The sequence below is a fragment of the Ostrinia furnacalis genome, unplaced genomic scaffold, assembly GCF_004193835.3.
Source record: "Ostrinia furnacalis isolate ACB-3 unplaced genomic scaffold, ASM419383v2 OfSCF4140, whole genome shotgun sequence".
In the NCBI taxonomy this organism is placed as follows: Eukaryota; Metazoa; Arthropoda; class Insecta; order Lepidoptera; family Crambidae; genus Ostrinia; species Ostrinia furnacalis.
Genome location: NW_021134379.1, coordinates 162,417 through 187,446, shown reverse-complemented (window position 1 = coordinate 187,446; position 25,030 = coordinate 162,417). Strand labels below are relative to the sequence as shown.

Below are 25,030 nucleotides of genomic sequence, written 5' to 3'. Positions count from 1 at the left end.
CCCTGTGCATCTGCTCAGTTGTATAACTAATGCAAGGATGTTAGTTAAGCGTTCAGTTTAAAGGCATCTTCTCGGGTGAGCATTGATTTACCGCCACAGGATTTTACACCATATTCGAAAGAAAACAAGGCTTACAGTCACAGCTACTACCAAGACTTTATCATGTACATCAAGCTAAGGACTGTGGGGTCTTAAATAGTTGTAATAGGGTTGAGTTTCCAACAAAAATGTACAGTCTGATGAGCTATCGTCTCTACATTGTCGATGGAACTTTTAAAACCATTTGTCTTGCGGAGTTGCGGCGTATCTGTTGATTCGATTAAAACATTATTTTCTACGTTAGTTGGAGCTGGCTTGAGTTAAACTTTTAATGGAGATCCGTTGTTGAAAAGGTCGGTTAAACATTTACCTTCATAAGTTTGATGAAATTTTGTTGAAATATGTAAGGCTCCGTTCAGATTTTTAACTTAAATTATCCAATAATTTAAGTTAAAAATCTGAACGGAGAATGAAAAATCTGAATTCTAACTTAAATTGTACAGTATTCCAACGAATATCATATCAAGCTAAATGTTGCGCCTTGCGGCATGTTATTTATACGTTCAAAATAATTATGATAAGTGAAAAAAGAACAGTGCAAACAAAGAGCAGTGTTGAAAGTCCTACTGTTTCTTCCGAAGCGGCACCCCACAGTCTTGTTATATGAAAAAGCTGGGGTACTAACAGTGCGCAAACTGTTCGTTTACCAGTGTGTACGTAGATGGCATCGAACTACTGCCATACCTCAGTGTAACACAACAAAGAGGAATAATCGCTGTTTGAGGCCTAGAGTCAAAAGCCGGCATGCCCAGAGGTTCTTTAATTACCTGGCACCAAAGCTCTATTCTAAAATTAACACCAAACTTAAGATTGACGGAAGTATAAACAATAATACATATAAAAACTTAGTTGCTAAATATCTACTACAGTGTGATCCACATGATATTGAAGATTTACTAATACCCTTGCGCTAGATATCAATAACAACACACACATACTAATCTATACCTATACACTTACATACACTCCACACCACATCACACACACTATACCACACTAATTATTTACATCAACACTATCTTTATCGCCTGAATCTTCGTCACTCTGATCGTCATTAGTGGTCATCTAACAAGACAACAGTAGAAAAATACCAATATTGCTTTATGTTTGCTGAAATTATCAAATTTTTCAAGAGTGGTGGCAATATAGTGAAACATCAATAGCCTAAACAAAGAAAAATAATAAAAAATAAATTTTATTTTCTCGCATGATTTGCTTATGCATAGACCTACTGTACCTTATATGGTACACGTATTTTAGACTAGAAAAAACCGTATAAAAATAATCTAAAAAAAATTTTTTTTGTAGTCATGATATCTATTACACTCTATTTTTGAAAGAAAATTGATAAATATTATTATTTACTATAAATAATATGAAATATGTCTTCTTGAATACATTGTAAATATTTTTTTTGTTTTCTGTCGTGGAATTTCAAAAATATTTCCGAAACCACTTGTCAAAACGTATTTTTAAATATTTTTATGTAAAATAATCACTTTAAGCTTACTGTTACAGTCATTTTTACAAAACAACAACAGTTTGGTACTTCAAAATATTTTCAAAAAGATACCGTACCACATAGGGTACGGTAGGTCTAAATGGGTTAAGGGATATAAACAACTGTCTGTATTCACCTATTGGGAAGACACTGGCTCCTGAAATACAGTTTACACTAGTTTAGGAGCCAGGGTTTCAATACAAAATGTTACAGTGTATTACATCAATAAAAATATTCTTATTCTTATTCTTAAGTGTTATTTTGCTATAACAATATAATTATAGTCTCATATTGTTATGTCGTTGTGTCAAATGTACTATTATTGTTTGTTCTCTGTAGCTGTGCCTAATAAATAAATAAATAAATTTACTTTAGACTGTACCAAACTGATTTAAACCTAGAAAATTACCAAACAAAGAGATATTTTCAAGTTAGCTTTGTTCGGAGATAGAACCTGCAACCTATGATGTTCTAGCTGAGTTCACATCTTTCTATTTACACATTTATTTACTTACCAGATATTCCAGAACCATATTCCATCCGATGACGAAAGCGACGAACTCGCCGACGGTGACGTAAGAGTACATGTATGCCGAGCCCGTCGTGTTTGGGACTCGAACGCCGAACTCGGCGTAGCATGCGCCTGCGAAAAAAAACAACGATTTTCATACATTACAATTTAAGCATTGTTCTTGTCTTACACAGGGACAAAATGGCAAGGGAGATCAGCTGTCTCGCGCCATAACCTGCATCACTCTTTTGACCGATCGTCATGAATTTTATTGTTCTTGTCAAACCAACGATATAAGCAAGCAAGTCTATACTAACGCTCGCACACTCACTGCGGGCGCCCGTCCCACAGTCGCGACAGCAGTATAATTACGCGCGAGCGATAAGGATGGGTAGCTTGGGGTCATTGGACAAAATTCTACGTGCTCCCGGACCAGACTATAGTACTTGTCCCACTGCCATGGAAAAACACAATAACTATACAGGGTGTGGTTTTTTAAAACAAAGCCCATTTCACGGATGATAGTAAACACACATGAAAGTGATTACAAGAAAAATATAAATAGATATTTACCTATTACTTTTTTGTAAAAAAAACTCGTTAAAATGTGAAAGTTCACAATGTAAGCTGTAAGATGGCTGTAACTCGTATTTTAAACATAATAACAATATCTAGTCAGATTTCGGGAGCGGGGTGGAAGCTTTTTAAAAAGGATTATATTTAATTAAACTAAGTGATCACGTCCTCGCCGAGTTGGAGGCGATTTAATAATGATTTAATATTGTGGCCGATCGCAGTCGTCCAGTACGGTGTTTACAATTTAGTTCTGCTGACACATCTCTTATGTGAATAACAATTCTACGAATGCTTACACTGTAGAGTGGAAAGTGATGACTTATCTTGTTTAGTCTAGAGCAGAGGGAGCTGACGGATGCATAACTCCTCCCTCCCTAAGTGAGAAATTATCGGAAGTTTCATTTTTATGAGTATTCCGATAATTTCGTTTACATAAAATTTTTACATGTTTGCGGAAGGCAATTAACACAATTAACATAAAAAGAATCAAAACTAATACAAATGTAAAGTATGTAAAATAAGAAGTGTCTGTTTCATTTTCACTAGCACTGATTGCTGCACTGTGTTTCAGGGCGTACGACATGTATTTGATTTCATCCAAATTGATTCCATGCATATTGAGTGCGCGTGCACCGGATAGCGTTGCGTTTACAGGTAGCTCGGGTAGGTGAATCACCGGTACGTGTTCTACGGCGTCTGATGAAATGTAGAGTCGATGGTGGATCTGCAGGCCATGGATTTCCAGGTCACAGGGCTCATCGATGGTGATGATGTACGTGCCGAAGACTGACTGCTTACTGACTTCGCTGTCGCAGTGTTTGGTCAGCGTGCCTTTCAGTCTGCTGTACAGAATCCAGTTGTTCGCGTTGAGCTGCTGGAGTTTTACTTCTTCCAGCTGGATCTGGTGCTGCTTGCAGGAGGTAAGGTCCTTACTGAACCTCATCAGCTGTTCCACGCAGGTAGGCTCGTTATGTAGAGCCTGGTTGTCCGTAGAGCACAGGAAGCGATCGCCGGCGGCAAGCGGGCGACACGGTGTTACGATCGGTAAGTATTTCAAACCCTTCGCCAAAAGGTAAGGAAATTTGGGGAAAATGGAAAGCGTAACGTTTTGGGATTCTTGGAATATAGGAAGTGAGTATATCTTATAATAATTGTAAGTATAATTATCTATCAATGGTATTTCTAAAATAAATGTTATCTGATCCTGTTTCATATAAGATTTTACACAAATAGTTTCTTCTAAATTTAACAAATTACTTTCCGTAGGCTGGTAAACTAAATTGGCAGAGTTTGAAATTAACTTTAAATGATACAATAATTCTGTAGAGTTTACAATTGCTTGGTGTAAAATGGATACTCTACTTAATGCTAATGCTGTTTCTATTTCACTTAATCTTATAAATATTGTACGGAAACTACTTATGAATATGTTATACACTCCTAGTATGTATGTAGAAAAAGTCCAATCGTTTTGTGTGGACGTTATGTTTTGCAATAGGCTTTCAACTCGTTTCAAGCGTTCATCAATAATAATAGAGTTGTTATTTATTTGCTCTGAAATATTTATGAAACTGTCGAACATTTTTGAGACCAGGGTAATTTTCTTAGATATTATAACTTGATTATTACTCAATTGAGAAGTCAACTTATCATATTTAAGTGCATCATCGTGGTCAAGGTTTCCTGTAATTAACTTTATAAGAGATCCTAATGGATTAATAAGGCCTCGCTTATAGCGTTGCTGTGGTACTAATTGCCTGTATTTTTCTAATGTTATGTCGCGGATGAAATCAGTGTGATATTTATTATTGATAAATTCATGATAATATGGATTGTTATAATCGATTAAAGTGTCTAATTGCCTGTAACTATGGGTTAAACTAACAAGATCGGAGTAAATTCCTTTTAAGTTGATTACTTTAATAATTGTCCAAAAATCTGTTTGCAAAAATGCTTGTCCTTGTTTTACCGGTAGAATGCCTGGATTATCTTTAATTGGTTGCAGTTGAAGGGCCAGCGCCTGCGTCCCTATCATCAGCAGAAGGCACCACCTGCGGAGGGCGTTTTATGTTTTTAATAGGCACTTTGGTAGTCCTATCACCTACTTTAATTGGTAAGATGTTTCGCTTGGCTTTGCCTACAACCTTTGCTTTTACATAACGTGGTTTGTCTTTGCTTTTACGCTTATTTACGTCTTTTGCAAATATTATGTTTCCTTCGGAAAACTCTATATCTGTTTCACCACCTTTCTTTTCCCTAATGGTTTCCTTTTTGGCTGTCGTTTTCTGAGCTATGTATTTATATAAGTGCTTTGTACGTTTCGCATGATCTTGAACTAATTGCTGATAATATTGCTTTTCGAAATTGATTCTAAATGGACTGTCTGAATCTGTATGACCAAAAACTACCTCAAATGGTGTTAACTCAGTTACAGAGTGGATGGTGTGGTTATATGCCATTACTGAATATGTCATAACTGATGCGGCATCTGTACATCGTCTTTCGTATTTAGCCAATCTATAGATCTCTATAATTGTCGAGTGAAAGCGTTCGATAAGTCCCATAGAATTAGGGTTATTTGGGGTTCCGATGTGAAGTTCAACTTTATGTAAATTTAGAAATTCTTTCATGAGTTCGTTATTAAATTCGGTTCCTGGATCTGAGCTTATACGTTTTGGAATTCCGTAGAATGAGAAATATTTCATAAGTGCTCTAGTAACGTCTGATGTTGATTTGCTAGGTATCTCTATTGCTTGTCCTAATTTGCTGAAGGCGTCAATTAGGGTTAAATATGTGATTCCTTCAATACTGAAGAGATCAATGAAAATTTCCTGAAATGGGGAATCTTGAGTTTTAGTTAATTGTAAAAATGGTTTTATGGGTTTCCTATCGTATTTCATTTTACGGCAGGCTTCGCAAGCGTTAATGATTGCGGAAACTGTTTGTTGCATGTTAGGCCAAAAATGATTTCTACGAATTCTAATCAATGTTTCCTTAATACCACGGTGGCATGTTTTTCCTTCATGGTATTGGATAACTATTGCTTTTTGTTCACCCTCGTCTTCTATGTAATTTACCCGTTCTGTACACTCGTAAAACTGAACTACATCTTTCTTAAAAAGTTTAATAATTACGTCTGTGAAAATTCGTCTAAGTTGATCTGATTCAAAATAAATGAAATACTTTGTTTTAGGTTTGATATATTCTTTTAAAAACTGTTTTACTAATTCTGCATTATTATCAGGTAAATGTACTTCAAGAACCTTTTGTTTATCGCGCGAAAGGTTTTTGACTGAAAGTTCATTATCGAATCGTTCAAAGACTAATATTTGATTAGGTTTGTTATCGATTGCTTCGTTTAAGATTGGGATGCCTTGTGATTCGGTATCTTTTGCGGAATGAATAGTTTGTGAGTTATTTGATTGTTCATCGACACAGTCTGAATTATTTGACGACGGAATCGGATATTCTGAACCTAATTGTCTACTTCCTTCTGAGGATGTAGAGTCGGAAATTACTATTGTACTTCCTGATGATAATTTTTCTATTTTCTTTACTACTTTATCAACATGTTTTTGAATACGTTTTTCCTTTTTGCTAACATTTACTTTCATGGACTGATTATCTGAATCGAGAGCATTTACTTTTATGCGGGATAACGCGTCTGCGTTTGTGTTTTGTTTATTGATTGATTCATTACGGTAATTAGCGGTTGCACTAGGCATTCTAACGTTGTCTGTGAATTTTTTGTAATTTAAAATGATTGGAATGCATGCAGTTTTAGTTCTGAGGACTCTATTTTTAATGTCGATTAATGCTTCCAATTGTTCTAATAAATCTTGTCCAATTACACCATCGTACCATTTGTGTACGTCATATAAATAAAATTTGTGATATTTTCTGCATTTAAAAGTTGGAAAAAGGGGAATTTCTATGGTTTTGTTGTGCGTACTTGACGCGTGTGTACTCACAACTTGGAATGGTTCATTTTTTATGAATTTACTGAAATACTGATAGCCAATACGCGGACTGAAGAACGAACGCATGCTGCCAGTGTCGATCATCATGCGAGCATCCAGTTCCGGTAGGTAAATATATGGTAATGTTAATTCCGGATCGCAATTAATGTTTATCTGTTCTGTTCTTTGATGGAGGCTGTTTCGTGAAAATCCTGTTGGAATTCAGTTTCCTGGGTTTCCTCGGGAGTTTCCTCGAAATCAGGGTAATACTGTTCGCTGTACATGTTATTATATTCGTCTATAGGGTATTCACAATAATATTGATCGTAATACGACTGTTCTGCTTCGTCGTAGTTCAGATCATTTAAGTTTGTTTCATTTACATTGTTTGGTTTTGTAGCCGTACGCATAGACACGTCGGTCAGCTGCATACGTGGCGGCTGGACTTGTTGGGCTTGCTGAGCACCGAACTGTGGCTTATAGCCGAATTGAGGCGGTTTGTAACCGAATTGCTGAGGAGGATGTCTATAGCCAAATTGCTGGGGCGGTCTATATCCGAACTGCTGTGGAGGCCTGTAGCCGAACTGCTGCGGCGGCCTGAAACCTGGTTGATGCGGAGGCTTGAAATAGCCGAATTGTTGTAAAGGTTTATTTCCATATTGCTGGAAGGGTTTGTAGCCTTGATTAGGCGGAAGGCCAAATTTAAATTGTGGAGGAATTATCGGTTTGAAAGCATTAGAGCTGACAAAATGAGGCTGATTGCCTGAAAATTTCTGTTGAGTTGGCGTAAACGAATTGTTAGGTTTGGGTTGCGAATGCATTTTGCTTCGCATGTTATATTGGTCCATAAAGTTTACTTCCTCGAGCACAATCGAGAGGGCGGCTTCCAAAGTGGACGGTGCCTTTAGTCTCACAATGCGCACAAGGTTTTCTGGTAAATTATAGAGAAACACGTTTAACGCGGTGTTGTTGTATATGGTGATTTTGGCGTGACGGATTGACTCGTCTGCTATGGTGTTTACTTTGGATATAAGCATTGACCTGGTTGATTGCACGCGGTTGCAAAAGTCTGTGTACGATTCATTCGATCTGATTTTTAGTGATTCTAATTCGATATTAATACATGCCTCACTACGCGGGTCTCCAAAATGTTGTGTCAGAATTTCCTTAAGTTCCGACCAGTTTGTTAAATTTTCTTGTTCTGATAACAGTGCTGCTGCATTTTCTGTAAGGCGGCTAGTGATAGCGTGGTACACGTATAAATCTTGCTCAACCCCACCTCTATATCTCGATATAACATACTCACATTTTTTAAGGAACAAATTTAGATGTTTTTTGTCACCATTAAAAAATGGAATTAATCTGAGCATCTCGTTGGGTATTGGCGTGATTTGTACGGATTCGATTTGTGGTGAAGCCATTTTTACTGAATTTAAATTTATTAAATTGATATGCGCCAGTCAGAATTTGTAACAGTACTTTACACAATATTCACAATTAAAATACACGTAGTGATTACCGTGTAAAACACACAATAAAATACACAATAAAATACACAATAAAAATACACAGTAAAAATACACAGTAAAAATAAGAGTGGTTCTTAATTTAATTGTTCAATTTCGAGAGACAATTAACTTAACAACTTTAATAATTTTTACTTTACACAATAAACTTATTTAATTTAATTCAATATTCAATTTATTTACTTTATTTCACTTTATTTACTTTATTTCAATTTATTTACTTTATTTCAATTTATTTTCTTTACTTTGTTTCAATATTTAATTCACTTAAATCTAAACGAAAAGTGTTAACGATAAAGTTTTATGACGAAAACACAAAATGCGATACCCTGGGAGAAGTTCTATCCCGGAGTAGCAATATTTCCCTACGATTTAAAAAGCATGAAAAATACACAGAGGATAAGGAGTGGAAGGATTGGCGAAAAGTTCTACTCACCAACCGACCGTTCTCTGCATACTCGTTCCACCCGTACTTCGATGACAAATTTATTTGGTTCGGCGGATTTATTAGTTTCCCGTAGTATCACGAATTTAAACGGCGGATTTTGACACCAATCGCGTAAACTTTAGGAAAACTTGCAGCAATAAATCCGAACGGCTGCGCCAGTCAGATTTCGGGAGCGGGGTGGAAGCTTTTTAAAAAGGATTATATTTAATTAAACTAAGTGATCACGTCCTCGCCGAGTTGGAGGCGATTTAATAATGATTTAATATTGTGGCCGATCGCAGTCGTCCAGTACGGTGTTTACAATTTAGTTCTGCTGACACATCTCTTATGTGAATAACAATTCTACGAATGCTTACACTGTAGAGTGGAAAGTGATGACTTATCTTGTTTAGTCTAGAGCAGAGGGAGCTGACGGATGCATAACTATCTACACAAACTAAAATTCGGCAAATCACAAAATATTTTCCCACTGAGGTTTCAACTGGCGAATACTTTTTTTAGTTTGGAGTGTGAAACTACACCCCGACCTAGACACAGCCAAATACAAATATTACTCTGGAATGGCAAAAAGCTCGGAATTTCTGCCTGTGACCTAAAAAACGAATAAACGTCTCACTAGCCAAGAGTCGTCTTAAAGTAATAAGTGTGAACGAGGCTTTATTTATTGCAACTAGTGTAAAAGTATATTTTCTTGTAACTAGAAAGTTTTAACCCTGAGGGTAATCAAAAATTTGTATAAGCTTCTTGAAAAACATGTTTTTAACAAAGAGAAAATACGTTTTCTCTATAATAATATTACCATTAAAGTTACGCCAAAATACATTGTGATTTCCAGTGGGTAGGCATAGGCCTATTGTAAGCTACCTATATTATACAGTAACCCTGATAAACAAAATTGCGGGTAGTTTTGAAATTCACCGATAAACGATTAGTCGGGTAGACCACATGTTCGATCACCGTGAACAGTGTCGCCATCGGCCAATAAATCTATACTTCTATACTATCTATATCTAATATTATAAATGCGAAAGTAACTCTGTCTGTCTGTCTTGCTTTCACGCCTAAACTACGATGAAATTTGGTATACTTAGGGATAGTTTGAGTCCCGGGAAAGGACATAGGATAGTTTTTATCCCGGTTTTTGAAACAGGGACGCGCGCGATAAAGTTTTTCTGTGACAGACAAAATACCACGCGAAGCCGCGGGCGGAAAGCTAGTCCTTTCATAAACTGATGCCGAGGAAAGCTGAAACTTTTGTACGTTATTTTTACATTACAGGCACTATTACGCAATACGTCCATTTCAAGGTGATCGTAGAAAAAACGATTTTCCTTGACCATGACGGAGTTTTATGACTCTATGGGTCAATAGAGAAACATTTATAAAAGTTTTAGCGGCCCGCCCTCGCCTCGCACGGGTAGCTTTAGGCTTTAGGTCTGTATTTAACAATATGTTTTTCTTTTATTTTATTTTTTCGTCAATTTTCCAATGTTGTAAAATTCTGCTATTCGGGATAGAGACAAGAAATCAAGAACCATGAAAATCGGTCCAGTCGTTCTCGTATACATGAAGATAAAATCTTTTCCGAATAATGTTACCAACTTATTATTCGATTAGGGCTGATTTTTCCATCGTCCTATAACTTTTAACTAAAGGATAAGTTTGGTACATTGACAGTTTAAGTATGGGAAATAAATGTCCAAATGACAAGTTTATTCTTCAGTTAAAAGATATCCGCATACGCATTAAACATATACTTTTATGCGTAGTCCAACCTTGCTAGCGAAGTTTAACTTCAAAGTACCATTACGAATACCACGTAAACCCACTGAACCTCTCTCCCGCCCCTTTCGAAAAACTGTTCTAGGAGCCAACTCTCCTATATGTCGGATCTGTAAGGTGTACAATAAATGTAGTGGTCCCCTGGACGTGCATTTCATGTCCCTACCCAAATTCAAGGCTACAGCAACCGACTCTTTATCATAAAAATTTAACTTATAATAACATCATTTACGCTAAGTAGCAACTTATATTTCTTGATAGTGCAATTAGCCTAATATTTTGCGTATTTTTTAACATATTGTGTATTGTTGTACCTATCGTTGGTGTACCTAATAAATAAATATAACATATCGTCATCATATCTGTTCTCTGCACACTAATCCTATCATGATAGGTAGGTATTTTCATTAGCTTAGAACAATGGCGGATCACTAACCCATGACATGACACGAGGCGTGAGAATCAGTCGCTGTTAGTGCTGTAGCAATCAGAGACTTGATTACTGATAATGCTATGCAAACCTTGTCTAGCGTCTTATCACTGATGGTGTTAGTATTAATTACTAGTTCCAGGTAAGCGTGGTTCGAACTAGGCTAGGCTAATCCTAATTGATAAAGTGGACAGATTCCTATTGTAACTACAATCAGTTTATTTGTAACTTAACAAAGCATCCTTATGTAAGTACTTTTTCAACCGGCAGACAGTGGTGACTGAGTTTGTTGCGGCGCGCTTCTTCTCAGCACTTGCCAAATATTGGTCTCGAAGCGCAAAAAGATTATGAGACATGTGAAGGCTTCATAAGAGCAAAACTTTTAAATCTTTTTATTAATTAAGTCTTTTATTTTTTTATTTTAATATTTGACGATTTGTAAGTACTATTTTAATAGTCCATGCTATAAAGGAATTTTGACATTGACTTTGACTTATTCACAACATCTAAGGACTACACACAAGCGTACTGACATACCGGCGACAAAGTGTCGGCGGCTTTATATAAAAAAAAATCCGACAGCATGACAAAACAACATGAAAAAATCACGTGCTTTTCTTAATGGCATTTTATGTGCTCCTCATCTAGTTTCACTCTATTTCCTCGGCTAGTTATATTTTTAAATTATTTGTTTGCCCATTTAGCGTTTAATATTGATTTCAGATATTAACAAAAAATCCGCAGAAAGGATAAGACTGACTTTTCTATTATTATTTTTACATTCAAAATTTCAAATTAATTCATATTTTTAGATCTTAAACTTTTAAATTATAAGTTCATAATATTGATTGTTACAACAGTTGAACCAATAAAAATTCATAGCAGACTTATAAACTCGGAAAGCGATCGACACCGTACCGCCTTTTGGCGCGAGGCGTTTACGTTTCGGTGCGGATTAGTGTGCGTTACAATTTGGAGTTTCATACAAAGAATACTGACCGCCTCGAGTTGATACGGTTAAGACCCCTTTCCGGGTTGATAAATGTGCGACGACCTTTATTCTACCAACTAACCACATAGATCGCACCGCGGCTTCCAATCAATTCAATTATGTTACCATTGACTATGCAGATAGTTACTGGAATGATAGTTAATTATATCGGGTTCAAACCCGGGAACGAGCGATGGTTAAAAACTACCTATTCGAGATTCGAAGAACTCTAGTTCGATGGTGGTGTAACACAATGATTATATGTACAAGGTCACCTCCAAAAGACAGACGAGATTTAAGGGATAAATAAAACATCTTCAATTAATTAGTTTTATATAATACAACCATATTTTTAGAATGAGATTTTTTGATGTTATGTCGAGTGAACCCGAAGTGCTCAGTGCGGTCCGGAGACATGGCATCGATCGTGCCAGACAGTGCATCCGTGTACAAGGACGTCACGTCCAGCAGCTTTTTTGTGTTTATACGCGTTAGATTGCATTCAAAGAACAGTTCCCAACTATAGCTAAAACTAGCTGTGTTACCTACGGTTAAACGTAGCTTTATTGTGTTAATCCAGGGTGTCAACTAACTCCATAATAACCTAATTTTATTAAATTTGCACTAGCTGTTTAGACGTGAAGAAGTAACAAACATACACTACACACTCACAAACTTTCGCCTTTATAATATTAGTGTGAAGGTGTGATTATCTGTCTATTAACCCCCTTACATTTCCACCAAACGTCACTTCAAAAATTTAAGGGGTAAAATATTCATCTGAATTATCAATTTCCTCTTAAACGCTAGCTCATCGCATATCATGCAATAGTTATATGTAAATCAATTCCTTGCACTACGACACACTAATTAATTGCGTTATTGGGTACAATTAAATCAAGTCCGCGGTGAGAAGACGGTTAATTTGGGAGTTAATTAACCTACGGTAATGCTTCAACCACACCAACGCGTTTAGATCGCCATCGCCGGCGCGATCACGGCGCGATCAGGGCGCGATCACGGCGCGATCAGGGCGCGATCACGGCGCGATCAAAGGCCAATGATAGGTCGCGTGAACTGTCATAGGTCGCGCGACCTGTCATAAATCGGATTTCATCGGCGATGGCGATCTGCACACGTTTGTGTGGTTGAAGCTTTAGAGTAGGCGCACACCGTTGATTTTTCGTCGGCCGATAGTTTAGTCGGGCAGTTGATCAGTATGGGCATGTATGGGAGTGCGCACACTACGCCGATTCGATTTGGCCGATTCTTCATACAAATTAAAATCGGTCACAACTATCGGCCAACTAAAAATCAACGGTGTGTGCGCCTACTCTTATTGTACACTAAGGCTGGGTTGCACCACCTAATTTTAACGGTAACTCTGACGATAACCGGTGCTTTTTGTATGGAGTTTGACAGACTTTTAACGTTTGTCAAAGTTAAAGTAAGATGCTGCAATTTAGCCTAAGTAGGCAGATTAACGAATCCGTGAAAATTGTAAGACACGTCTCACATAACTTAGAGTTACTTAAAATATTAGTTACACACTCAAGTTTCTAAACGCGTTAATTAAGCATTACCACTCGTATTATGTAGATAAAAATAGATACATGCTAATAAATATCAATTACCTGCCTTTGATAAATCGTGAAGTAAAAGTAATTAATTAACCTTTGCCTTCAACGAAGTAAAATTTCTATGTCAAACAGCAGGGTGATCTTGCTAGCAAAATAACTATTTATAAAAGTAGTCCACGTATTTTTTTCCATATAGGTAGTTACCTAAAACTCTTATTATGTTTTTAGTGCCAAATAAATGTTTTTTTCTTTCTTTCTTTCTATGTGTAACCGTTGTTTGAATTTAAGATATTTAGCTTCGGCAACTTAATAGCCATTGATTAATATTGTCACGGGTCCAATGTCTTAACTCTCCCGGTGGGACAAACTTGGCCTTTACTACTTATTGTCGGTTAATTTGTAGATCCTGGCTTCAAAGTAGCTCCAGATGGTAGGTTGGAATAGTTCCCTGCGGTTTGGTATAATTTACTTTTCACACAAAGGGGAAGCTCGCATCTCACTCACAAATTGATAAGTTTCAGGCCATAGACAAAAGCAATCATAACGGGAAAGACTTCAACCGCCAGACAAAGTGGTGACTGACACTCGTATTCACAAACATTACTATGAGGTCTCACAGTGTGCGTGGACGCACAGGGTGACACACGAACTAATCACAGAGCTCTATTCAACGCTGTGCGTTCGATTTGCTACTCCACTTAAGCAAACATCGTTTGTGAATACGGGCCTGAATTTGTTGCGGGGTTTTTTATCAGCACTCGCCAAATGTTGGTCTCAAAGCGCTGGTAGGGAAAAATGATTATGTTATGAAACATGTGAAGGCTCTGTTAGAGCAAAACTTTACAAAATTTTTCTTATTAGCCTTTCATTTTTTATTTTATTTTAATGTAATGTCTTTCGCGCAAATGTCCTTCGCGCTAGTGTCTTTCGCGCAAATGTCTTTCGCGCTAACGTCCATTCGCGCAAGTGTTCATGTGCGCAAATGGCTTTTCGCGCTAGTGTCATCGCGCAAGTGTACCAGAACCGCTGATACACGTTTGGTACATTGTTGTTTTGGCGAGATCCTTACCGGAAAAGATGCTGGCCAAAGCAGCGATGATGAAGCTAAAGATGACAGCCGGACCAGCGAACTTCCTAGCCACCATGCCAGCCACCAGGTACATGCCGGTGCCCACGCATGAGCCCACGCCCAGCGATGTCAAGTCGTTGGTGGTCAGGCATCGCTGTAACAAAGAGAAATAACAATGTAAGCATTTTATTTTATGTCTCATACTAGCGGCCGCCCGCAACTTCGTAAGTACGTGTGGATCCCGTTTTACCCCCTTAGGGGTGGAGCTTCGTAAAATCCTTTCTAGCGGATGCCTACGTCATAACATCTACCTGCATGCCTTTAAGCCCGATCCGTCCAGTGGTTTGGTCAGTCAGTCAGTCTACCTTTGAGTAATATGTACATATATTATTTAGTTTAAAAAATATCACAAACTTAACTTACTAAAATAACAAGTTGTAGTACGAGTAGAAAGAAAACTTTCAGTTGAGTCCCTAGAGGAAATCTGATGTTTCAAGGACCTATCTGACGGAGGTTTCGAGTTCACTTCTCCAGGGAAAAGATAGAGTGATGAGTTAAGTACTTATATCAGATCACAGACGTAATTCATTTACTTATACAATATACTAGCGGCTTCGTACGAGTGGATCCCGTTTTACTCCCTTAAGGGTTGAATTTTGTAAAATCCCGTCATAGTGAGCACCTAAAATTTGAAACTCCTATCACTTGTAGTTTCTGAGATTTCGTGATGAGTGAGTCAGTCAGTTTTCACCTTTAGCTTTTTGAAACAGGGACGCGCGCGATAAAGTTTTTCTGTGACAGACAAAATTCCACGCGGGCGAAGCCGCGGGCGGAAAGCTAGTAAAAAATAAAAATAGACCTCTAAACTCTTTTTGATTTCGTGGCGGCTTTGCTCTGACCTAAAATTTGGTAAAAACAATACACATTCGTGACTTTCCCGATTCGAACTCTAGGTATACCTTACGCTACATTCTCTACAGACAGCGAAATGTTAAGAACCTTTGACAATAACCTTGGCCGTGAACAACGTTGGACAACCGTTTAAAAGATTTTCGAATATTAAATTCAAAAGGCAAAGTTTTTGCTTTTCTCCTTTACGTGACAAAATATACATATAAGGTTGAAAATGAAACAAGAATTGTATTGTGTTCGTACCGTCGCATTCTTATGATTTCTACCGTTTTGAATGACACTTGATCGGTAACGTTTGAAGTTATTCATTCACGAAACTCCGAGGGTGTTCAATTGAATTCATAATTATAAAGAACGAGAAATGAATTTGGTTCCTAAACATCTTCCGTCTATTGTTCTATTTTGTGATGTAATCACGTTTATTTTCGTTGAAAATAAACCTGCTGGGAAAAAAGACCATTGGGGTAATTTGACAAAACTGATCGCATTTAAATCAACTTTGAAAACACTCACTTGGCATGATCCCGTGAGGAAAACTAAATGTGAGTAAAAGTAGAATAACACAAAAATAAGAAGAATATGTCTACTTCGAGTAAAGGTGAACAAAACTATACAAACATAATAATAATATGATACCTTTTGCCGATATTAATTTTATTGTTTGCACAGTACGTACACAGTATATTATAGGTATATCTACTGTGGTACGTAGCTATAAGTTATTCTTATTTATTTTATGATTGAGAGTGTTCTATTGAGATCTTTTTTATTCTTGCAAATGAATATCTTTTTATTTATCTTCCTTGCTCTTTACTATTTCGAGCGAGTACTTACAAATAAACCTCTTTCTGCGAATAAGTATTTAAATCTAGATGTAATTTATTCCGAGAACTGTTCCATTTAACGTTTTCATAAAGAAATAACTATTTTAACTGAGGGTATTTGCTGCTTCTCTAATTGCACTGCATTTTCCAAGGAAATATTATCTGCACCGTTAGTTTGTTTACCAAGCTTTAGCCTCAGAAGTTAAGCCAAAGCTTTATGGCAATATCTGTAAGAAAGTTCAATACTTTCATTTAAACGCGTTCTGCGGATACAAGTTGGTATAAAATAATTTAGTAGTAAGTTAATAAAATCTTCTGGGATCGGCAGCTTAATTTATAGCTATAAAAGTAGGTTATAAATATGGACTTTAATTTTAAAGAACATAGACAAATAAACATTGGTAAAAAATTGGGTATTCCTCATTTATGTTACAAACTTGATATTCAACATTTTTTATACACATTGAACAGAAACTCATTTTTTTTAAATAGTGGCACCAAGTTTGGTGTTTTACTTTTACTCAAGTTTTAATACTTACTTTTTTAAATTATGGCTTCTTTTAAAAAATACTAGGCTTGTATCGCTTCGAACGCGTTTTCGCTATGATAAATCTCTAGTCCTGTTTATAATAGTAAGAACGACCTAGACGATACTTTTCCAATACAATAATTTAATATAAGAATCGTTTGTATCCGTTAGTTTTCTAGATCACTAGTGGTATACGAGAAGGAGAAACGTCCCAACCAAGACCGATATTTTATAAAACAGATCCTACGACAACGATAAAACACACTATAAAATAAACATTTTTATCACAGAAATGTAAAAAGATATTGTTTGTATTTTTAAATTTTTTTATTAAATTATTTTTGAAAAATGTTTAGTCTATGTAGCGAATAAGAGATGAATTATCTTAATGATTTATTTCTTACATCTTTTACAAAGTACAAAGGTACTTACTTTTTGAACGTACCGTTCTCAAAATATGAATTATACTAGTACTCAAAATATGCTTGCTTGATTCATAAACAATGCTTGCTTATGTGAATCAGCAAATCGAACGCACAGCGTTGAATGGACCTCTGTAATTGGTTCGTGAGTCACCCTGTGTTTCCACGCGCACTGGGAGACCTCATAGTTTGTGAATACGGGCGTGAGTGAGGTTAATCGGATAAATATTATCAAATCAAAGTACCATTGTATCCCTTGATTGTTACCTGTTGTGTATGCCTTAATAAATAAAATAAATAAATCAAAACAAGTGATAAGCATTTGATTCATAACATGTGTTCATTAATTAACCTTATATTAACGTTTATAGTTACATTTGTACAAAGAAATAAAAAATAGAGGCAGAATTTTACACATGAATGCGGATCCTTCAGAGTTTCAATTCAATGTACAAAAAGTTCAACATTTCTGTAACTCTGTTTCGCACGTCCTGAAATACTCGCTCGCATTTTAAACAGCTTTTTTGCTGAAAAGAATTAAACGAAAAGCTTGAGCATCGTGCTTTTTATCTCCTTTTTATCAAAGCGAGCTCTCAAAGTGTATTGTTAGTTGGTGTAACGAAATGGCAGCGATCGAGCTGTTGTAGTGAACTCGCGGGGCGCATTATGATGTCAATTTTTTATGGACTCTACAGTATCTTTTGACGTCTTGAAGCCAGTTTTTAGTAAAGGTAAATAAAATGCGGCCTGAATTGATAAAAATAAGTAAGTAGCTCTGTTCTGGACTATTGAACATTCCTAATACCTTTTATGATTAGAAGAAACCGCAAACATTTCCTTTATACGAGTAAATTGACATACATTACACTGGATTGTGATATTCAGACGATGGCAAATCAAGCTATACATATTGTGTGTCTTTTATACACGTAATAGGTTCGATTTTTCAACAAAAATGTAGGTATACATACTTACCTACCCAATCTTTCCTTTCGATTTACTGTCATCCGTTAGAACTTGGAAGCGTAGAGATGCGATACCTATCGCAAACATATCACATTGTACAGACGCGGATTTGCCCAATAGACTAAGAGCTAGTGAACGCCAGACCTACGTCATTTTATAAAAGCTGAAAGTTTGTCAGCGTATGCTCCCAATGTAGGGTATAATGTTGGTGAATTATGAAGTTTGGGTCATGGTGGCTTTGGGAGCTACCCTAAAAAACTGTCTGGCAAGAAGTTGGAACTGTCAAAACTGTCTGGCTGTTGGGGAAAATACTCCTAATTATTGCCCAAATATTATACATAAAAATGAGATTTTCACCAACATTATATCCTATATTGGGAGCATAAGCTGACAAACTTTCAGCTTTTATAAAATGACGTAGGTCTGGCGTTCACTAGCTCTTAGTCTACAAGTATCAAAGTTGTATTATTTACCAGAACCTTCACGTAGTTTCGTATATTTTCAGCCCTATGTTCGTAGTTTGCAACTCAAAGCCGGTGGATGTCTCGGACAGTTTAATTACATTTAGAATACGGCAACAGGTTTTAATATTCACGAGTAATACAGAGGGAATAGCTAAGAGACGGGACACATGTGAGGATGAATGAAATTAACTATGTACTGGCATGTTAATTAGTATATACTATAGTAGGTACCATACCTATTATGTTGCTGGATACCGATATTATTTAGAAGTGCTTAAAAATATGTGTTTAAAATAATGTAGGAGTATAACAAGAAATTAATTGAGCTGATACTTTAGAATAGTACGAGTATACTCGTATGTAATAAAGTGCTTTTGGCTCCAGCTGGATTTACATAGGTACATTAAAATAAAAGTACAGTGAATACTAACTTCAAAGGCAAGCTGAACGGTACAACTGTTGAATTATATTTGACTTTAATAGTCAAGTCAAAGAATAAACTGAGGTCACTTGGTTCGTGTGTCCACGAACAAAGTCATAGAAGTTCACGGCTACTTATCTAAAACTTCCCCTGTACTACTAAAAGGAATATAACCCACTTTGTAGAGTTAAAATTAGTGTAAGTTCATATTAAACGCTTCCACTGGTGTATTCTAGGGAATATGATTTAAGTTGCGAAGTTGAGATACAACTGTCAAGCAGTTAGCTCACGTTGAGTATTTGCTTTTAGATTGTAATGAGATATCTTGCGCCCCATGGCGTAGGCCTAATTGTGTTTGAGCCAACTCCACAACGGTTTGAGCTGACTGAGGTGCAAGTTAACTCGTTATTTGGTGTTATGAATGTTGTATCCCCGTTTATAACTTTACGGCAGGCGTTTTACGCTTGTTTTTGACAGGTTTAACAGTCAAGAATTTCCTATAGAAATGCTTTTTTGGCAACCCTAATGGGTTATGGCTAAGAAATTTCTTTAATCTAAAAGAGCCCTTAATATCACTACACATTATAAAACAAAGTCGCTTTCTTGTCTTTCTGCCCCTATGTATGCTTAGGTCTTTAAAACTACGCAACGGATTTTGATGCGATATTTTAATAGATAGTAATTCAAGAGGAATGTTTTTAAATGTAACTTAGCACCCGTACGAAGCCGGGGCGGATCACTAGTTACAGATAAAGCACATTTTTTTCATATTCATTTCAAATTATTCAAACGACACCTTTGACCAATACGTTATTTAAAAATACTATTTCAACATGATTTACGGCTCTAACATTGAGCTTTGAAACACATAGCGTTATCTATGGCGTTATTGAATGACACCTCGGAATCCAGTTCGTCGAACAACGGTTCGCTGGTTCTGAGTTGTACAGCGAAATCGCTCTTATTTCGTGTGAGTCAAGGGTGCCGTCAAAGCCGCATGTTACGCTTGACATGTGTTCTGTGGGCTTTGTAATAAATAAAACAACGCGTATAAGCGTTTTGTACAACACTCGCTACAATATAAATGGTGTCCCCGAAGGCTGAGGCGGGCAATCGCCCAATCGGCCGTTTATTGACTAGGTTATCGAGAAATATCGGCCGATTTTGTGATTTCGCCGTTAACTGTTTATTACGTTATAGTATCGGATAATGGTTAAATAAAACCACGGGAGCTAAAAGATTCCAATGCTGTTAATAAAGGCTTTATACAGCGATTAATATTAAGCTGAAATAAATGGAGTTATATAGCTTTATAAGTCTACTGATAACACATTTGGTTAGTATTTGTTTGGAAAGATGATACAATGGATTGTTGTTCTACCTACACTTGAAATATTGGGAAGCAAATGAAAATTGCATTCTACCCAACTTCAACAATGTCTCCGGTGAAAAACGCACAACAAAGAAAATCTATTGTGGCGAGCGAATGTTATCAAACTTTTCTGGTGGCTATTGTAGGAATTCTGTTTTTTGTAGCCGAAAATCAACTTTCTTTTTAAATTTGAATTTATTTTGAAGACCTTAACCTTGATCAAGTAGGTGTGTTTATTTACTAAAATAATCCTAAATCCTTATTGGTATTAATAAGAGAACATTTTTTTTGCAACACAATTTGCTTGTTTTTTCAGTTCACCTTAGAATAAATGTATTTTGTTACAATATTCAGGATAAAGTAAAAGTGTAGTACCTACATAGGTAAGGGGAGACAATGGTGTATTGTAACAGAGGAGACTTGTCACATTGTCGATTTTTGGAAACATAATTATTAACTATCCGAGCTCGCAACAGCGCTCATTTGTTAGCTCGAGACTTAAACTAAAGAACGCGCACGCTAATGTGTCTTGTCAATCCCTAAATATTATGTCACTTGAAGATCGTCGTTGTTTGATTGACGTGACTTTTCTTTATAACATCTGCAATAGCAATATTCGCTGGGTGCGAAGTACTAGGTGGGGGGGACATAATCTATCGCAGCGCTCATGGTGGTCAAAAGTAGAAATAATGTTAGCTCTGTCATCAGATGTATCTGTCAATGGCAAAGCGATTCTAAATAATACATTTTAATATCATTAATTAATCGCATGAAAAGGGTCCTACTGGGAACTTAAATAAAAGAGTGGACTGTATTTCGATAGGGCTGTTTTAATAGCCGTTTACAATTTGGAAATAACTAAACTATACAACGTGGTAGTACAAAAATGAGTCACAGTAGTTGTTGTGCACAGATGTTTGCCTTATGATGAGAGAGTGAATTATTGAACTCTGCCCTTGTTTTGTTCTTAATTCTTCTACATCTCGGACTTGTCCAGCCAATACCAACAACTTTCCTTTAAATACGGTTTGTGGTTGGAATTTGATATTGTAACTCTCACAAACCCGGTCTTCAAAACGATACTCATTTCGATCTGAAAACGATATTTAATTTATTACTAGCGATACAGAAACATTTAAATATATTTACTGTTATATAATGAAACCGTTAAAGTAGCTTTTTCTTTTTGTTTTACTGTAAAACTACAACTATAAATGAAGTAAACAAACCCTGACACAATCAAAATTAAACACACTTTTTGGACTTACCTCATTTGATTTGAATGACCAAAATGATTTCAAAACCTTTTTTCCACCCAAATCGTGGTATCACAACAATTTATTAGTTGAAAATATTTGTTATTTTTTCATTTCGATATTTTTTCACAAATATACGACCTAAATGTCAATGTGACAGAGCCCACAAAGTTGTGGACGCTAGTTGGCGCTGTAATCGTGCACGGAGCCAATAGACAGCCTTAACCTTGCATCCAAAACGCTTACGTTTGGTGCTCCTCGCACCAGTACTCAGTAATCCATTATTGGCTGTAAGAACAAAAATACCTGTTTGTATTATTATTATAAAGAGCTGTGGTTTTCTGAATAAAGAAAAATAAAATAAAATAATAAATTAAAAAAATAACAATGTCACAACTCTCCTCTGTTACAAGTCACCTCAATCCCCTCATGTAGAGAGATTAATACCAAGAGCATTCTTATCCAGTCAACTCTAGGCGCTAAGCTGATATGTGAGGCTTCACAAAGAGTCACTCACTGTGAGTCCCGCGGCGATTTAAGTAAATTGTTTCCCAAGGGCCGCCCGTTGATGTTCTGGGAGGAGGACGTTTATTCTAGTTTACTAACTTATCTTGATATATTTCTTAACTACCTACTAAACTTTTTTATTTACGGCTAAAGAGTCACTTAATTTTGGAAGATCGTAAACTTTTCAAATACTCTAATGCCTGTATTCACAAACGATGCTTACTTAAGTGAAGCAGCAAATCGAACGCACAGCGTTTAATAGAATGTGAATGGTTCGTGTGTGACCCTGTGCGTCCACGCGCACTGTGAGACCTCATAGTAATGTTGATGAATACGGGCGTATGTGTAAATAGCACAACTAAAGAACCTCAGGCCTTGTAAAGCACGTAAAGAAAAGTTATGAGCTCACAGAGAGGTGAGTATTCACTTAACCTCGTAAGCCCGGATGTGCCTCAGAAGGAACTGAAACTTTGTAGTCAGTAACGCCGAGACATTTTCGGAGGTGATTTCGAAGTATCGCCGGATGTGCCTTCAGAGGAACTAAAACTTTAGCGATAAATTTAAGTTCGAAAATTCGCGCCTATCGAAAAAAAAGAGTGATAGTCTATGGCTTAAAGTATTCAAAATCAGGTATCCGAACTTTTTATATAAAAAAAACAAAATGTCACTGTCAAATTATCATTTTTCTTTGACAAGGTGGTTCGTCCGAGAAGACATGATATACGATTAATTTTTTTTCTTCACGTAAACGTAGTTTAATTGCAAAACTGACCAGTATAATTTAAGTTAAAATACTGCTAAACAAGCAAAAAAATTATTTTTCCCAATTTGAAGTAGTTTTGTAAGATTTTTTTTCGTTTGAAAATAAAAGTTCTTTGCAAGGAACATTCGGTCTTGATGGTGAAAGTTTTATTTTTGTATATTTTTTCTATTGAGATGGGATTGAGTATTGGACTTTTAAAATTATGATATGATTGAGAAAATTTACCATGAGAACGTTCTGATTTTTAGTTTAGTAAATATTATAATTAACATGAATATTCACTTTACTTCTTGTACATTTTAACCTATCATTAGTGTATGTTATAAAACCGATAGTACTTTTAAAAGTACTAATTATGAAACATTAAATAAAATTAAAACCGTTGTTCCTTTTCAGTTACATTTATTAATATCGTTATTGTATCTTTATGTAGTATTAATTTATTAAGAAGGTTACATTTATGTTTTACTTTAAAGTATAAAATACAATTTATTTACTTTTCCTTTTTAAAGTCTGCAATACCGAATGTTCTTTTAAGAGAAAACATTTTTTTATTATTTTTCACCTAAAATAAGCTCTAGGCACTATTATATAGGGCCCCTGAAAATATGAATACAAAAGAAAATCTCTAACATAGAAATTTTGTTACTCGAAGTGCTCGGCGTTTACTACTTCAAATTATTCGTTCTTCTGAAAGCACATTCGGCGATACTTAGAAGTCGACACAATTTACTCTTCGGTCTTACGAGGTTAAGTATACATTGCATTGACGATACAACCGCCCGTTATAGGATATTCATTATACTTCGCGCGGTGCTCATGACAAGTAAGTAAATATCTCTTTGGCTAGGCTAGTTTCTTAATAGCCTGTACAAGAACTACAGTTCTTTGAAATGGTTTCCAAACATCTAATATACGAAGACTCAAGGTGGACCGACAACATCATAAAGGTAGCAGGAAGGCGCTGGACGCAGGCCGCTACATGTTCAGCAGTGGACGTCCTATGGCATGAGATGATGATGATGATGAATATACGAAACAGAGATCTTTTTGTTAGGGAAAGTCCGCTTAAGATGTTTATAAGAGTTTATCAAAACTAATTTCAGTTGGCTAAGACTTTGTGACTGTTTTGTGTAAAGTTAACTTTACAGTCCTATCAATAATTTACGGTATCTATACTTATAATAAATCTGTAGAGAGGTCAATTCTGTACATGAAATATATTTTCAAAATAACTATCAGGGGGTGATTAGTGATCGATACTGATGCCAAAAATGCAATCAGTAAAATTTTTGTCTGTCTGTCTGTATGTTCCTTAAATAAAAAACTACTCGACGGATTTTAATTAAACTTGGTACAATTATTTTTCATACTCCTGGGCAGGTTATTGTATACTTAGGAATTCTCACGGGACCGGGAATTAGCGGGAAAATCCTTTTGTATGAAAAATCTAAACCGCGTAAGGTAGATGAAGGGGGTAAAACGGGATCCACGCGTACGAAGTCGCGGGCGGCCGCTAGTTTCTTAATAAAAGTTTTGGACAGAACTATCAAATCAAGCCTAATAAAGTTTTAATGTTAATAATTTAGTTACAAAACTTTAAGTTAACCTGAAAACAGCGTTGAATGGCTAAAAAGAGCTTCAAATAAAATTGAACGGACGTGTCGAAACTTTAAAAAAAAGTTGAAGCGTTAAAGGTTTAAAATAATTCACTTGCTATATACTGTGTGTTCTAGGTGAGAATTAAAGCGTAATTAAATCGCTCGCCGAGCTTTTCAGGGAAAAATGGCGGGTGGAGGTTTTTCTCGCCTCGCTTCCGGTATACTTCAATAAGGTTGATTGAGTTTGCGAGCGGAAAATATAATGTCACTGAATATTTATTATAAAAGTATTTTCATTGGTTTAATTAATAACTCTATGAAATGGAAGGCTTATTTTTCCTAATTGTTTATTTCCTCAAATAAAATATAAATATTATATTTACCTACTGAATGGTTTAAAAATTACCTACGTGAGATCTCTAGTGCAGTGTATTTTGCGTGAAAGCAAAATGTTAAAATTGAAATTAATCGGACGAGTTCAAAAATCTGAATTTTCGATATACCTGAGTAAATATTAATTT

At 36.0% G+C, this 25,030-nt stretch overlaps 2 protein-coding genes across 2 annotated transcripts in view; both read right to left on the bottom strand.

The window, feature by feature from the left end:
- LOC114358891 (probable cationic amino acid transporter) overlaps positions 1 to 25,030 on the bottom strand; it is a 142,672-nt gene that overhangs the window by 39,535 nt on the left and 78,107 nt on the right. The window contains exons 4-5 of the mRNA XM_028313052.1: positions 14,473 to 14,626; positions 2,116 to 2,243 (exon numbers count right to left, since the gene is read on the bottom strand). Of these exons, the coding sequence (XP_028168853.1) occupies positions 2,116 to 2,243; positions 14,473 to 14,626 (282 nt within the window). The remainder of the gene's footprint in view (positions 1 to 2,115; positions 2,244 to 14,472; positions 14,627 to 25,030) is intronic.
- Positions 2,849 to 9,042, bottom strand: LOC114358890 (uncharacterized). Its single transcript, XM_028313051.1, has 2 exons — positions 8,609 to 9,042; positions 2,849 to 4,738 (listed from the first exon to the last, which is right to left on the bottom strand). Exons 1-2 carry the CDS (start codon positions 8,626 to 8,628, stop codon positions 3,016 to 3,018), a joined length of 1,743 nt encoding a protein of 580 aa, XP_028168852.1. The 5' UTR covers positions 8,629 to 9,042; the 3' UTR covers positions 2,849 to 3,015.

What these genes read in the sequence shown, in the direction of transcription:
- LOC114358890 (XM_028313051.1), bottom strand. Translation starts at nt 8,628, where the DNA reads ATGCAGAGAACGGTCGGTTG. An exon ending in ATGCAGAGAACGGTCGGTTG is followed by an intron (nt 4,739 to 8,608) that starts GTGAGTAGAACT and finishes CGCCCTCCGCAG; the next exon opens with GTGGTGCCTTCTGCTGATGA.